Genomic DNA, 17,920 nt, shown 5'->3' on the forward strand with positions numbered 1-17,920 from the left:
TTGAGCACGACAAGCTACATCAGAAGCTACCTAGTGTTTGGTGCTCTTAGCTTGTGCTTTTACGGTGGAGGAGGTGGTAGACGGGGTATTAGCCACCAGCACTCTGAGCAGTAGAGGATGACAGCCTGGCTATCTGGGAGGGGAGTGTCCAATACCACCATTAACCCTGACAGGTCGGAGAGTCACTGCCAGTAAACACAGAGTTCTGACAGCTTCAATTATGTCATGATCTTGAAATGGGTGTTGTTCACCCACTAAATTCCCTCTTAAGAGTTACAGAGAATCAAAAACTATAATAAGGACAGGACACAATTAAGAAAATCTAAGATAAATCTTAAGCACAAAAATGCAATATTCTAGGTGTCCTGAGGATACCTCATTAGTGTTAAGCGGATTACAAATACAGGTTTCTCAGAGCATCTGCCGTAAGGAAGGAAACCATTGTGCATAATAGAGTCATGTGTTGGAAACACCCGCCCCTTATGGCGTTTTTCATTATTTTTTTCAAATTAAATTTCTCGCCTTTACTAGTTTAAAAAAATGAAACTAAAATAAAAACAAGTAAATCAATGGCTGGTTGCAGGAGAAGATAAAGTAACTATTTTCTACATATGTGGGGAAAATAGCGCATCCTTTAGAAATCAATTCAGATACAGTTCTTGACAGGCTAACTAATGTTTAATCCAACTGAGGCAAGTGTCTCTGAATCCTGCTTTCCAAAACAACGACTAAACACCAAACTGTTTCAAATATAGCAGGTCAGGGGAATAATTTGTTCAGCACAGGTAAATGAAGCATGAAATAGAAAAGTACACTTCAGCAAGAACTCCTAAGTACGTCTGCTGTATTGTCTTAAGATATCTTTCTCAGCCTGGCTACATAAAAGCACAAAGAATGACTCACCATGTCATAAGTTGTTACGATCTTCTTCAGAACCTCTGGCACGATTCCCTGCAACTCCATTGTGGGATACTGCTCGCTGAGATTCAGGACCACCAGGGGTGTGTTGTCAGGCCCCAGAAATCGGGGAGACACTGCCAGCATGCACTGCATGAGATTGGCCACGGAGGAGAGGCCACACAGCTCCTTGAATGACACCACCGCATTCTGTTAAATGGAAAGAAAGGGGCATTTGCAATTAACCAAGGGCTTTAATTTCTCTGGATATTATACTTGATATACCTGATTATACCTGAACTGCCTGCTATAACAGTAATTAGCAAGGTTATGACAGAATTGGCGAATGATGATTTTATCCTGGGAAAAATGGCTATTTTCCAAAGTAAATACTGTTACAGACATTTATCATACCAATTTATCAAAAGTACTGAAAATGCAAATAAGTCGAATTCTTCTGAAAGGCAAAGCCTCTTTTCAGATCAAAGTTCATTGTAGTGCTAATGCTAATATGCAATTATGAGCAAACAAAAAGAATGATTTCTGCATTCAAAAAAGGTAAAGATTAAGAAAAAAAATCAGGTTTAAAATAGTTACCAAATATGCCAGCCATCCCAAAAGGAATATTTGTGAGGTACAAACTTGAATCTGTCTCTCTCAGCTATTTATGCCTGATGGTTCCAGATCTAAAGGAACTTTGAGGACGCAGCTGTTCACTGGTGAGTCTGCCCAGGGGGACCGTGGTTACCTGTCACTTTCCCCTGCTAATGTCACCACTGACCTCAACGCTTCTCTCTCTTTTTTTCTAATCACCTGAGGTATGCCATTAAAATATCCATTAAAGAAAGCTTTTCAAGACAGGAAAATGACATGAGTTGGCATTCTTTGAGCACGTACAAGTGATAAGCTGTGTTAGGCATATTTATATCACATTGCCTCATTTAATCCACTCAACAAGCTATGTTATGGATGAGGAAACTAAGCCTTAGCTATGATCCCTCTCTGTTATTCGTCTAAGGTCACACAGCTACTAAGCGAAGGAGTCAGCATTTTACCTGAAATCTACTGATGTTGAGGCCCATGCTTTTAATCACTGTGCTATAATACCAGGCTAATTCTAATCACAATATGAGTCTGGCAGGTTATTCCAGGTACATCTGGATCCTGATACGGGTTGAGCATGTGGTCAGAGGGAGTGGATCTAGGCCCTGCAGGCCTGTGCCTTCTGCTCTCAAATAACCCAGGTTCTTGGGAATGAACAACAACACTGCAGTTTTAAATTCAAATATTTTATTTGCTTTAAACATGGGCATCAAACTATATATCGTTTTGTTTAAAATCACTATGATATTGACTGCTTACAGAAACAGGTCATTATTGTGACATCTAGAGTGGGGTCCCCCAATCACTCTGTCATAGCTCCCTGTCTTATTTTCTTCACAGCACTTACCCATCTCTGCAGCAGTCCTGTTTGTTTACTGGGCCGCTCACTGCCTGTTTCCCCTTCCCACTGCCCGCCCCAGCCAGTACAAGCCCCTGAGGACAGGCAGTGGATCTGTCTGTCCACCACGGCATCCTCCTGGCCTAGACCGCTTGTGCACGGCAGGTGCTCATCACACACTGCCACCAACTGCCCTGTGGGCTTCAGCACAGACACATGGCTCTGGAAAAGACAATGCTTGAGCTCTGACAGCTCCTCAGAAGGATTCTGCGTCACACGCACCACAGCAGCCCCTGGGCAGGGGACAATGTGGCTTGCTCAGAGCTGAGGGTTTATCAAGCCACTTTTACCCTTAGAAACAGGGAAAAGCCCTTCAAATTTTTGTTGTGCTTTTACTTTAAGAGAAAAACAAATAAATTTCCCTATGGTGGGAAGGTCTTTTTATTCATGAGGTATCCTCAGAATTGGCAGAGAGAAAAATATGTTGAATTTTCTGACTCAGATTTTACTTGCTGGTATCATTCTCATAATATTCACTTTAAAAAATAATTTTTTTTAATAAAAAACAAACACACGTGGAACAGCCATCACTCACACAGTACTTCTCACATGCTATGACAGGTGAGGGTCAGTATCTCTGGGAGGCAGGCCCTGGCTGTCTAGTTCAGTATCACTCATGGGCCCTAATATACAGCTAGACGTGTGGACAATCCTTAATTAAACACATAATTCCCAACTGACTGCTTTTAGCCAGTATATATTTCAGAAGTAATTATTATCTTAGACTTCTAATAAATACGGACACCATGTCATTTACTTTAACAGTTAGCTGTCGTCTAAAATCAAGAGGAGACTCAACAGGCCAACACACTGGCTCATTTAAGGGCCTCCTGTCTTCCCAGCACCAAGCTCCATGAGAAAGAACTGGATCATGTCCCTATTACTTTGACTTATATCCCTTTTATTTCAATAGGTCATCAATTTTTGTTCTAGCTAACGAATATTCAGAAATACCAGAGATTCCCATGCAAAGTGAGGAACTGTTAAGCAGCCATTAACAGGAACTGGGATGAGGGTGTGTAAGACAGCAACAAGACTAGTTTACTCCAATATATAATCAATATTGTCAACACCAACTGCAGTTTTGGAAATTTAAATGATAAAAAAAAAGAGATTAGTGGTACCTTTCTAATAACCAATTGAAATTTATAAATCATTTGAAATTATGTATACTATTATTTAAAAATATTCAATATATTCATAACCTGTGGACATGCACTAAGTAGGAAAACTGTTGAGTAAATACTTAAGCATGTACCTGCATGTTCTCTCTCAGATCTGTGGCATCCCGTATAGGGGGCTGGGCGTTCTTGAACACCTCATCTACAGTTTTAATCCACAATGTTCTCAAAGATGCATATTCCCTGGATTTCTTCCCTTTTCTCACAGAAAGGCCCCTTTTATGAGGTTTCCCTCCTCCTCTTCGGTTAGTAATAGCCACATGGACAAACAAAGAAGCATGTGCGAGGACCTCTCCAGTCAAGGACTGCAGGGGGACGTGGCGGTAGCCCGTTTGTAAACATTCAAAGGGAATTGTGTACTGGCCAATAAATTCATCCCCAATGTAGTCATCATCCAGCACTACAAAGCGCACCATGGCCAGTTCAGGTAGGTTGATTTGAAATTCAAAGCTTTCATCAAAAATGGGAGCGTCTCCATTCTGGTGCACTGTTTTTGTCCTTTGTTCTGCACAGTCAGCAGGGATTCCATGGATTTCAACGTAGACGTAAGGATCCACCACGTCACCTTTGGCACCTGATCCTTTGGGCTTAGGAAAGTTCTGCCCACTGATGATTTTAATGTGAAGAAGTTGAGGTGAGACTCCTGGGACAGAGTCTTTTGTATTGGCGCTGAAGAAGGAGACTTCCTCCCTCATGATGGCTGGCCGAAGGACGTAGCCACAGTTTCCATTCTGCCTAAACCAGCCAATATTCAGGTCCATCATCAGTCCTGGCGTCTGAAAGTTCATGGCAACAATTTGACAACCACACTTCCAAAAATCTTGAGGGTTCATGTTACTGGAGTCAATTCTCATTGGACTGGGAAAAACCCTAGCAAGGAAACGTTTGTTGTAATTTACAAAGTCCCCTGGATTTTCATTGGCGTATTTGCTGGCAAGCACTTCATTAAATGAACAAACTTCCCAGTACTTCTGAACCTGAAATGATACCTGGAATTCCTTGAACTGAACTGACTTACAGATGCTGACCAGCTCCGAGAGTTCTTTACAAAGCTGAAATCGCTTCATGGGCACACTGTTGGCTTGTTCCATGTTCTCTTTTCCCATCCGCTGAGACATTTCTGCTCCTTCATCTTCATCAGTAACATCTCCTTCTACCCCAGAACAATTTGAGGATAGCTTCTTTGCTTTAATTAGTATTTTCCCTTTCAGGACATCTGGGGATGGTAGATAAGATTCCTCGACATTGGGTGATGTTGTATAGAGCTTGTCTCCTAAAATTTTCTTCATGTGTTGAACCATTACCTTCTGTTGTTTAATTGAACAATGATTTTCTAAGCACAAGATAAGAGGATACTCTGAAGCAAAGAATGCATACTTGTTAATAATATCAATGACACTTCGGAAGACTATCTGAGAGGTCATGGTGTGGCCTGTGTAAATTACAGGCTCATTATCCGGCCCATCCCATACATCTAATTCCACACTCCGGCAACCCATTTTAAGAGCTCGAATATATCCTGTGATGTCAGAGGGACCTCGGAACTGATCCTCTATTAAGTATGTATTATGAGATGAGTTTATAAAGTAATGAGACAAAGGTTGCTTCATATCCTGACATACCTTCTTATGTTCAGGATCAAATATATAACAGTCAGGTGACATAAGGTAATTAGTAAACCCATCTATAGAGAGCCAGCCCTTTTCCTGACCCTCTTTGGATGGCTCATATTTGTGAATGATTTCAAGGCTTACTTCCTCATTTATATGTGCCACACCCTGTTCTGCCTCAAGAAACATCATAAGGTCCTTGGTATCAAGAAATTCTTTATTGCTTGAAAACTGAACTAAAAGAAAATAAATTTCAGGTCTAGTACAAAGCTCATGGAAAACTTCAATAAATTCTTCCTTTGTGACTTCAGTACCAGCTTTGTCCTTTGATTTGTGCAATTCTTTGAACTTAAGCTCAATTTTGCTCGTTTTTAAACCAGGATTGAGGTTTCTGATACATTGCACAGCATTACACAGAGTTATATGTCCAAGGTTATCTACATCAATTTCACTAAACATTTGTGAAACCCAAGAAGTCCTCATGTTGTCTTGGCTACTTTCTAACATATCAAGTGTATGTTTTCCATAAGAAATTAGGTACCGCAGTCCCGTAACCCAGATGTTCGCAACATCTGCAGAGTTGGCAACCAAATCAAGTGACTCATAATTCTCTCCATATATGACTGAAAACGCACAGTCTTCAGATATCTGATCAGAAATGCCATTGCTGCGGAATATGTCTGTGTTTTTTCCTGTTCTCACTTCCTTGATGGATTTAATATCAATCTTGGCTTTCTCAGAATCCTTCTTAGATGGCTCCCACCTCAGGCTCTGCATGTCGGCATCCAGTAAAAAGTACCGGTGATAAATTCTAGAGTTGGAGCGAACTTTTTTGAGTTCCGAACCCTCAACCATTGAGTTGATACAATCACTTGCACTACTGATCTTCTTCTCTGTAGGCATGCTGCTGAATGAGACTGTCTTTTTCCGTTCCCTTTTCTGTTTTGTACCATCCTAGGAGAAAAAAAGATAATATATTAGAATAACATAAATACAAGTTTCTATGTTCAAGACTAGGAATAAAAATTTAATTGTCTTGGAAAAAAGATCATACTATTAGAATAAATGATATTCATTCATCTCTAAAGCACCAGAAGCGGCCTGGAGTTGACAGCCTACTACCAACAAGTAATAAATAATTACTGAATAACTGTAATTCATATTTGTCAAAAAACACAACTTCTGTAACATATAATAATATCTTATATACAGAATTAGCTCCATAATTTTCAGGACCCAGGGAAAAATGAAAATGCAGGACTCTTTGCTGAAAGTGACGTAAGAGCATTAAGCCAAGGGCAGGGCCCTTCTGGGCGAGTGTGAAGCCTATGCAACTGCACAGGTCATACATCCATGAAGTAGGTCCTGTTTGCACATACATCTCCTACACCAGTGTTTCTCAAAAGATTGTCACCAGACCACTTGCCTCATAGTTGTCTCAGTTACCTGGTTAAAATGCAGATTTCTAGGCCCATGGAATCAGCTCTCCGGAGGTAGTGCCCAGGAGTTTGCAGTCTAGGCAGCATCCCCCATGATGGGGATGTCCACTAAAGTTTGAAAACCATGTCCTGGCCACTTGGGCTTACTATAGTAAGACGTCTGGGCTATTTCTATAAACTAGATACACCAAATGACTAGAAATAGCTAAGTACAAACCACTGAAGTGTGTGCTAAATGGGTAGATACTGGAATTGCAGCAGAAATTCCTGGCTCTTCAGCATCTCATAATAGTCCTAAATAGTTCAGAGAAACATGGTTTTACTGTTGCAGTTGTATTAAGCCTGAGGAGAAAGCCTAGATTACAGCTGGAGGGGCTTCTAACACTGTAGAGTTGGATTTATTAAAACCTACTGCTATGTACCAGGCTAATGTTGCCTAAGTATTTACAATATTAATAGATTATTAACACTACCAAGTGAAAAACTTTACACAGCACCTATTTCTAAAGAAATCTGCATCACCAATAATGCATTCCTCAACTTTCCTGCCTAATGTAACATGTTCTTACCTTAAAGGGCTGACATCCACATCTATGTGTTTAAGTCCTTCCCTGTATAAATACTTTTATTATTTGAAAAAAAAAATTGCTCAATGACCCCAAAACATCTTTCACATTTTTAACCTAAAACATGATATTGCCTTTTAGAAGGTATACGAAATCAATGATAAATTTTCAGTAAGTTTCTGTATTCATAAATAGGGAATAGGGATGGGTGTTGGGATTATATAACTTTCATGACAATAAAGAAAAGACCATTGCAAAATATTATATAAGGCAATTCTAATTTTCCTGTTCTGGATAGAATCTATTTTGAATAAAACCTTCTCTATATTTTAAAAATCTATTATGCTACCCTCTATGTCTGAAATTTAAAACCACTTTTCCTTTCTGACTATCTATACTTCCAAAAGCAATTTGCAGAAGGTAATTAAACTTAAACTTTAAATCATATGGGTATCATTTCTCTCAAAGTTTCAAAATCAACCATAGAGACTTTTGTGATCTGAGTACCAAGATAAAACATAAAAGCCACAAGGTAGAGTATTTTTTTTACAACTACATCCTCAGAACAATAAAGCACAAAAGACATTAAAAAACTGTGGTAATTGTATCTACAAGATACACTGCATTATAGCTATTCCAAATCCTTAAAGTATAGACTGTATACTGTCCATTCAAGCGAGTTAGCATGAAATTAAATTTGTAATCAGCCATGCATAAGGACATGAAATAAATGTATAAATATCCTATTTTTCAGAATGAAGGATGTCTTTAGTTTTAAAAAGACACATTTACCTTTAATAAAGACAACATACTAACCCAGTAAGGGAATTTTGTAATCATTATAAATTGTATCTCAAAGTTTCCACTAGAAAGAAAAGTCACAAAAATAAATGGAATTGTTTATCCATTTAATCCATTAAAAAATATATAGTATTTTCTCAACATTATAACCTTTTATTGTCATTTTTACTTACTGATTAATATTTTACTACACTTTCTAATTCGTTACAAATGATACATTGCAAATTCATAAATTTCATTGTTATTAAGAGGGAAAAGGCCTAATAGCAAAGTAGGTTAGTAACATACACATATATATTTGTGGGACAGGCAGCCGCTTAAACACCATGCTGTGGCTTTAAAAACATTGCCTTGCTTTTCACAAAACAGGCGAGGCTTTGACTGGTGGCTCTGGTCGTTGATTGCAGACACATGAACATGATGGTCACTCAAGCATCGGCTGATGAGGTTGTCCCTTACCAGAGACTTCCTGTCTCTTCCTCCCCCTCTATCTGCTGTTGCCTAGAACCATCTGCAGTCTCCATAGCACACCAAGGCCTGAATGAAAAGACGTTTCTCTTTCCTCACTAGCAGATAAAGATATTAGAAACACCAGTAGAGGAGTGTGTTTGCTTACAGGCGACCAAGGATGAGAACAAGTATGAACTTGCACTCATCACTGGATTGACCACAATTGCTGGCTGGGAGCAACAGGTGGCTCTGATGACAAGAGAAGGCAGCAAAGTGTCCCCCACAGCCAAGAGGAAAGGAAGGGCAGGACAGGAAGCACTTGTGTAGGAGGGAAGGAGAATTGGGGTTCAGTGGCAGGAGACTAGGCCCCAGCTGCCTAGTTCCTGGAATCTTTATCCCATTCCTACTCATTTCCACCTGGCTTTCATTCTTCAGCCAGCAGTGATCCAGTACTTGCCTCCTAAGCTAAGCAGCTGGTCAGCAGCAAAGTGGGAATCTATTTTCTTTGTTGCTTTATAATGTAAGTCAAATTTAACAAGGAAAAGTACTCAACCTATATGTGCTGTATATAGCTTTTTTTTTTTAACTAAAAGAACACTAGATACATATTACTTGCACTAACCATCTAAAACTAGAGGAAGAAAATGCAGGTTTCTGCTGAGTTGGAGGTGCTGCAAAAAGCTTTTAAAAATAGTATGAATAATTTCTCAGAGATGGCTGTTATTTTGTAGGTACTCATCATAGGTTTCTGAGCCACGAATGCAACAAAACATAAACTTGGTCAACTGGTACAGTTCTGCTGCTACTCTATTAACATCAAGAGAAAAAAACATTCAAAAAAAGGTTCAAATTGGAAGAAAATCAGCTTCCAAAAAAACCTACCTCCATACCAATTGTGAAATTTTGTATTTCCTGGTTAAAAAAATCATAAAATTTAGAACCAGAAAGAAGCTTGAAGATTCATTTATACATTAAACAACACTTATTTGCAGAATAAAAACTTTGTCAGGAATGAATGATTTTAGGTAAAGCAATGAACTAGAAAGAGGCTAAGGAAACTTCTTTACCACAGCAAATTCAGGAAGAATAAACATATTTATAGAACACATATTTAGCATTAAAAATGGAAATAGCCATATGAGCCCTAGGGAAAAGCATACGATTTCTAACAAAACTGCCTACTTTATTTAATAGAAGCTTGTCATTAAAAATAGAAGGCCACTAAAATTACCATTTGAGCTATTTAAGTGGTTGCAATTTCATAAATTCTCATCCTGAAATGAGGTAACGAATAGGTAGGCCTCATTTCTTCTGTGGGCAACAAAGTGCTTGGCACTGATCCAATTGATTTAGCTCACTCTGGGGAAGAGGAAACCAATCCTAGGAGTTGTAGTTTTGTCTGAGGGCACACAGATAGTTAATGCCCTGCTGGAAGAAAATTACCTCCTGTTTTCTACTGCATTTCTCCTGCATTTCAAAACTTATTTGTTTCCATTTTCTGTTTGATTATTCCTCAATAATTTCTTCTGTTTTCTGATCAATTTATTTTTTTTTTTTTTTGAGACAGGGTCTGGCTCTGTCTTCTGGGCTAGAGTGCAGTGGTGTCATCATAGGTCACAGCATCCTCAAACTCCTGGGCTCAAGCAATCTTCTTGCCTCGGCCTTCCAAGTAGTTGGGACTATAGGCATGTGCTACCATGCCCACCTAATTTTTCTATTTTTTGTAGAGACGGTGTCTTGCTCTTGCTCAAGCTGGTCTCAAACTCCTGAGCTCAAGTGATCCTCCTGCCTCAGCCTCCCAAAGTGCTAGGATTATAGGCGTGAGCCACCACACCTGCCCCTGATCAATATTTTTAAAGCCAGAAGTTTCCCCATAAGAACTGCTTTCACTGTATGCATAATCTAATCTGACAGTTTACATCTTTCTCTAATTCTGGAATGTTCTCAGTCTTTATTTATTCAAAACATTTTCTCCCCTATAGTTTCCTCTTCCAGGGTTCTTATTAAATACTATTAACTTACTTCCTTCATAGCATTTGTATTCATTTCTTCTGTTTTCTGATTATTCCTTAATACACATCATGAGAAAATGATGCCTCAATATCCAGATTCAATACTCTGGCAAAACAGCGAACGAGTCTAGGCAGTGATTCTGGGGTCTAAGTAGGGATTTATCAGAATGGGGAGGGGGCGAGGTATGCAAACAAAGCAGCCATTTATCCCGCTGTTTCATTTTGAGTCAAGTTATTTAATTTGAATTATAAATAACAGTAAAGAAAGGTATGAGTTTTTATGTTTATCAAAGGGGGTCTAGAATTAAAGAGAGTTGAGAAACACTGAGTAAAAGAAATTTCTGTCTTTTACAAAACAAAACAAACAAAACAAAAATCTCCAAGAAAGAACTTGAAGTCCATTAAACAAGCACTGCAAGGCCTGACCTTTCCTCAGCTCAATAACAATAACTCTGAATTGAAAGAATAAGCCATGCCGGGCACATCAGGGTTACCTTGCAAGGTTTTTCACACATCTTTAAAACTTTGATGTGCTCTCCAAGATGAGCAAAAAGAAAAAAAGAATCTGGAGCAAAAACAGTCACTCTGAAGGTCACTGTATGAAATAAAATGAATTGAAAAAGAGTAACTTGAAGAAAAGTGAGGTATGGCCAAATGCTGTCTCTTGCTCATGCAGAAGGCCTCTTTATTGCAAGTAATAGAAAGCTACTTGGCCTGCGGATGCCTCTCCTCCCTGAGGCCTTCCCTGATGCCCTCTACTATATTCCAAAGCTCATGGCCACCTAAGTTTGACAAGGAGTCTATGAGGGCACAGATCTGCTAATGGCTTGGAAACCCATGGGTGACTTAATGCAATGCAGAACCAGTTTAATCTAGGTTCCACTTTGTCAGTAACAAAATGTAATAAAATAATGAGTTGTTTTTCAGTGCAAAGGACCCCCAGGTTGTAGGTCACATAACCTGAGCATGCTCAGATGAACCAAGTGTGTCTGACTCGTGACCCTGGAGCCAGCCGGAACGAAACAGCCAACCACAGGCAGAACCTAAGAATGAGGACTGAATTAAGAAGGGAGGGGTGCCCTGTTTAATAGCCACATCATCACCTCTTTGCATGACCCAATCAGATCACACCTTGGTGCATTTTCCTATCTCTCCATAATTACCCTCTGCCTACAAAACGCACCCCCAGGCCCCAGCTCGGGGAGAGAGATTTGAGCACTGCCTTCTGTCTCCTTGTCAGTCAATTCGCAATAAAACTTTTTCTTTTCTCTAAAGCTGGTGCCATAGTATTGGCTTCTGCGCATGTCTGGAAGCGAGCCCATTGCTCAGTCATGAAGTGGGGGGAAGTACAGTTCAGACGGTGGCTTAGAATACAGAAAATGAAAAGAGAATGACATGCCCATCCTAATAACAAAAAGCCAGACAATCTACAGAATCATAAGTTTTCTTGTACCCATGAGAGCGCTGGGGTCGCAAGGCAAAACAGGGAACTGAATTGCAAAGAGTAACAAACCCCTTCACGGAGAAACAGGACATAGCAACAGTTTCAGGTTTGGTAGAGCACTGGAAGAAGAGGTGGCCACCATGGAAGCATGTCAGAAGAAATCAGCTACAATTTTAAGGAATTTCTAAAGGCCAAACGTGGGCCAGGATATCAGTTGAGAGTAACTGGGATCCTCAGACACAGGAAGAGTTTGCACTCATTTGTAAGTCGTCTTCAGGGGTGCTCCTGAGACAAACTGGGGGCAGAGCAGGAGACAGCCCCTCTCCTAGGCACAGGCGTGCAGGAGGTAACGGGTGCCACCGGGGTACAGCATGAAACCCTGCCCTCATCCCCAACCCTCCTTTTACATAAAGCAAAAAGGCTTACACCCCTGGGGAAAGGACAACAAGTCCTTTCTCCTAGGGCCACTGGGAGAAGGGTAGAAGCAAAATCCAACAGAATGTAATAGAGAACCTAGAAATAAATCCATGCATTTACAGCTAACTTATTTTTGACAGTTACCAAGAACATGCATTGGGGAAAGGACAGTCTCTTCAATAAATAGTCCTGGGAAAACTAGATAACTATTTGCAAAGAATGAAACTAGACCTCTCTCTCTCAACATATACAAAAATCAAATCAAAATGGATCAAAGACTTAAATGTAAGACATGAAAATATGAAAATACTAGAAGAAAACATTGGGGAAATGTTCCAGGACATTGGTTTAGAGCCAGCGGTCCCCAAACTTTTTGGCACCAGGGATTGTTTTCACAAAGGACAATTTTTCCATGATGGGGGTGGGGTTGGTTTGGGGATGATTCAAGTGGGTTACATTTATTGTGCACTTTATTTCTGTTATTACATTGTAATATATAATGAAATAATTACGCAACTCACCATAGGTTGGGGACCCCTGGTCTAGACAAAGATTTTATGGCCAAGATCTCAAAAGCATAGGCAACAACAACAAAAAAAAAAATAGACAGATGGGACTATATTAATTAAAAAAGCTTCTGGACAGCAAAGGAAATAATCAACAGAGTGAGGAGACAACCCGCTGAAAGAGAGAAATTATTTGCAAATTATTCACCTGACAAGGGACTAATTTTTTAATATCCAGTATATAAAAGGAACTCAACAGGAAAAACCCCAGTAACCAATCTAATTAAAAATGGGCAAATGATCTGAATAGACATTTCTCAAAAGAAGACATACAAATGGCCAAAAGGTAATATGAAAAAAATCCTCAACATCACTAATCCTCAGGGAAATACAAATCAGAACCACAATGAGATATCATCTCACCCTAGTTAAAATGGTTATTATCAAAATGATAAAAAATAACAGATGCTGGTGCTGATGCAGAGAAAGGGGAACTCTTATATACTGTCAGCGGGAATGTAAATTAGCACAGCCATTATGCAAAACAGCATGGAAAACTAAAAATAGAACTACCATATGATCCAGCAAGCCCACTTCTGGTTATATATCCAACAGAAAGGAAATCAGCATATTGAAGAGATATCCATACCCCTATGTTTATTGAAGCACTATTCACAATAGCCAAGATATGGAATCAACCTAGAGTTCTTCAGTGGATGAAAGAATAAAGAAAATATGGCATATATATAAAATGGAATACTGTTCAGCCATAAGAAAGAAGGAAATCCCGTCATTTGCAGCAACATGGATGGAACTGGAGACACTATGTTAAGTGAAATAACCTAGGCACAGAAAGACAAATACTCCATGTATTCACTCATATGTGGGAGCTAAAAATGTTAATCTAATGGAGGTAGAAAGTAGAATGGTGGTTACCAGAGGCTGGGAAGGGTAGGAAGGAGGGGGGATGAAAAGAGGTTGGATAATGGGTACAAAATGATAGATAGAAGGAATGAGTTCTAGTGTTTAACAGCACAGTAGGATGACTACAGTTATCAATAATTTATTGTATATTTCAAAATAGAAGAGAAGATTTAGAATGTTCTCAAGAAAAAGAAATTATAAATGTTTGGGGTGATGGATGTCCCAATTACCCTGATTTGATCATTAGACATTGTATGCATGTATCAAACTACCACATGTACCCCATAAATACGTACAGTTATGTTTCAACTGAAAAAATACAGAAAGTAAAATTTTAAAAAGAATTATAGTTCAGATGAATTACAGGTGATCCACTTACATCTAACCACAGGTTGTCTACTTGTCCACCAGCTTACAAATGCACTACATATAATGAATAGATTTACAGGAAAAGTTATTCTCTTTTAAAGGATTGTAGTCCCTAAATTTGCCTGTGCTTCCAAAGACAAAGGTGTCCCTAACCTAGACGTTGGTCTTTAAAGGGTCACATGTGGGATTCAGAGGCTCTACAAGACTGAGATTAAATTCTGAAAGTGGTCTGCAAACCCACCTCCCCTCCTCTAAGAGGTTTAGAATCATAGCCTTATTAACATAAAGAAAAAGATTATCATTTCGTAAGAAAGAATGTCAACCTAAATGTTAGAGTAAAGGCAGAGGATAAATGTTTTACAGGGTTGTGAAGAAAATTTTAAGGCTATGCAAAAGAGAAATGACAAACTGAGAGGGAAAAAAAAGGAAACTATACACTTATAATAGATTTTTATTAACAAAAACAGCAGAATCAATCACAGAAAGAACTTTTATTGATAGCTGTGAAATGGCTTTCTTTATACCAAGGTAGAACAAAATAATTCAATAGTTTATAAACTTTCTAGTTGAGGAATCACCTACGGAAATACTATGTGAGCTAGCACTGCATGTCCTCTGTGCCTCAGTTTTCTCACATGTAAAATAGGCATCAAAATAATACCTACCCTTCATATGTTATTTATAGTACCTACATCATAGGATTGTATAATGATAAAATGAGTTCATATTTGAAAAGTGCTTCAAATGTTGCCTGGAATATTGTATGCTCTACATTAGATCCTGTTAAATAAATATATTCCAGGCTGAGATTATTTCTTCATGAAAGAAAAACGAAAAGAAACACCATCTTAAGTGTGTAACTGCAATCCTCTGATCACTTAGGATTTGCTGAAAATTAATGCTATCCCAGAAGAAACAGAGTGAACATCAGAGCCTCTCAGTCTTGTTTAACTGATGCCACTGCTTAATGCAACCATAGAGCTTCTGAGCATAACTAAATGGATGCGATGCCCAAGATATATTGGGAAACTGTCAAAGATAGCCAGATGCCCTCCCAAAACAAAGCTTCAGAAGACTGCGCCCCCACATCTCTAGGGGACAAATAATGAACCATTTTTCAAAGTCTTGTGTTAATTTTAAATCCCATCAATTTAATAAAAATTAAATTTAATTATGTGTAAGTATTCACATGAGTACAAATTTGAAGATATGATCCCCATAATATTTTTGTCTAAAAAATAATCAAATAACCTCACTCAAAGCACTTTGTGATCAGAATTATTCACAGAATTCCTTCTACTTCACACTTCCTTGTTATTTGCAGTGTAGATAAACCTACAGTGACCAAAACAGCTATGCGTAAAGGAAACAAACTCCCAATTTCTGTAAAATGAAGCCTTCAAGGTCTAGTTAAAGCTTCCAGCTAATTCAATGTAATGGGTTACGCCTGCCTTTAAAACAATGGGATCTTTAATTGTGAAATCAGAGGACCATAAGGAAATATAATACCACTTTCACGACAAGACTCTTTTGGGGAAATATTTCCACAACTACTAAAATATTTGTTCAAAGTAAATTTACAGAGCCATAATCTACACCTGTGCCCAATGTAAACTGCAATAAAATTCATTAGTTTTCTCCAGTAATGAACAACAATGGTAAGACTGAACTCCTATAAATTATGCTAGTGATACTTTACATTCCAGTGAAAATTCTGATGCTAGTGAATTTTAATTTATTATCTATAATAATGGTACTTAAGTGGCCCGATGTGGTGTGAAAACTCAGTGTTTCCCAGCTGTGTATACAGCAATTTCACATTCAGCACATTACAGAGCCTTCTGACTTCCTATACTACAGAGCTATTTCAAGATGTGGTTATATAACTTTGCTAATAAATGTCTAGTAAACTATATTGAACCTTAAAAGGTATGCAAGTTGAATCACATAATGTGATTCTTTAGGTCCAAATATGATCAATTCTAAGAGTAACTTCTCAATCACTATGTTTTCCCCCTAAACTGTGCTGGTTCTTCACTACTCAGTATATCTTTGGAGGAAGAACTTATTTTCATCATCTTTTTTACCCTGAAATCCATCATTGCTTGGGGTTGAGGGAAAAAAATGCAGCAATCCAGGAGTGGATCCAGAGTTAGAAGGAAAACTTCCATAGAGATCTGCCAGTATGCAGGCAAAGCTATTGCCTTGGGCCATAGACAACACAGAAAATGAGGAACAGTAGCCCTTTCAATCAGGAATTTTAATAATTCCACATTACTTTACAATTAAATGTTTTAGAAGAGTTGCCCCACTGACTATTATCCAATCACTTTGTTTATTATTTTCTTTCTATCTTGTCTTGTAGGAAAACAACTTCTTCCTAGAGCCATTTTTAATGCAATGGCTTATTTGCACATGAAATTAGTGTGGGGGGGATAATTAGATCAGAAAAATAAGAAACAAAAATAATGAATTATATAAAAGGGAACTTAGCTTTAGACCGATATTCTTTTAAGTTCCAAGCCTTTCATGAGCCTATACTAGTTCAGCCCTCGATGTTGTCTCTTCTCTAAAGTCATACAGTATTTATAGTTTCAACCCTATAATTTAACAATTAATTATAGTCTTATTCAGTTCTCTAATTGTTTTACGTGGGTTAATCTTATCTCCTCAAGTAGAAAGTGAACTTTTTAAGGGAATGGGCCTTATCTTGTTTTCTACAGCCTCCGGCCGGACCCCCACTGGCAGTCGGAACAGTAACTCCTTTCACTGGTAACCTTAATAAAGCCAATGATTGAGTTGGTATTAACAGAAAGACAAAATAAGTTTAAAAAAAGATTAAATAAGTTCTTTAGCTTAATCAAAATGACTGTTTATGTAAAGCATATTTGTTTTTAAGAGAAGCAGAAATAATTTTGTTACTTCTTCAATTTAAAGTGACAGATTATATAACTTTTGTATCAAACATCTCAAAAAGAATTTTTCAAAAATCTCAGTACAAGAGGGTTTTGGGATGCAAAATAGTATGAAGATAAAGTTGGTAGTACAAGGACAGAAAAATCAACGATTAAATTTAAGACTTTTCAACTTTGACTATTAAATATTTATAACATTTATCAAAAAATCAAATAATTATAGTTCCATAGCAATACTAATCAATGTCCAAACAACAATTTTTAGCAAGTAACAAATGTTCGCTGGCTACCAAAGGGCCACAATGGAGGGAAATCTGTTAACAAAACTTATTTTTTAATAATAGCATCCTCTGTGTTCTGATTTATAAATTGGGCCTCTCTCATATCACTTCTTCAGTCCATTACTCAAGCAAACTCACCTTGTCTCCCTGACCAGCTTGCTGACTTCATTGGCCAATTCCTCCCATGGTCCCACTGTCTGCTCTTCTGGCCTAGGAATTTGGAATCATCTTATGTAATATAAAGTACAGAGTTGCTATGTACTAAACAACTCTATAACATGAGTATCATGACCTCCATTCACACACAGATGAGGTAACTTGCCTACAGGTGCACAGCCGGGGGCTGTGAGGAGGGGAGAGAAGAGAGTGGTCTCACAAGGAAAGCACTGAGACCAGGGCAGTACCTGGGGTCAGACTCACCCACGGGCAGGCCCAAACCTCCTCATACCTTGAGTAGTAACCCCAACACTCAAGTACTATCCACTGCTATCACTGTAACTACTAATGTAACAATTGCTGTTTCTGCCAACTATTGAGTGCTCTCCATGTGCTAAGCAACCTTTCGTTTCTTTCTAATCCTCAGGACAACTCGAATGTGCTCACCTCC

General features: G+C 38.5%; 1 protein-coding gene across 2 annotated transcripts in view; it reads right to left on the reverse strand.

Moving 5' to 3' along the window:
- PLCL2 (phospholipase C like 2) overlaps positions 1-17,920 on the reverse strand; it is a 179,276-nt gene that overhangs the window by 67,572 nt on the left and 93,784 nt on the right. For both annotated transcript variants that reach the window (XR_006731663.1, XM_045538253.1), the window contains exons 2-3: positions 3,657-6,143; positions 904-1,107 (exon numbers count right to left, since the gene is read on the reverse strand). Coding sequence is in view for 1 of the 2 variants with exons in the window: in XM_045538253.1 (XP_045394209.1) it covers positions 904-1,107; positions 3,657-6,143 (2,691 nt within the window). In the remaining variant the exon portion in view is untranslated. The remainder of the gene's footprint in view (positions 1-903; positions 1,108-3,656; positions 6,144-17,920) is intronic.

Source organism: Lemur catta, chromosome 1, assembly GCF_020740605.2.
Source record: "Lemur catta isolate mLemCat1 chromosome 1, mLemCat1.pri, whole genome shotgun sequence".
Classification (NCBI taxonomy): Eukaryota; Metazoa; Chordata; class Mammalia; order Primates; family Lemuridae; genus Lemur; species Lemur catta.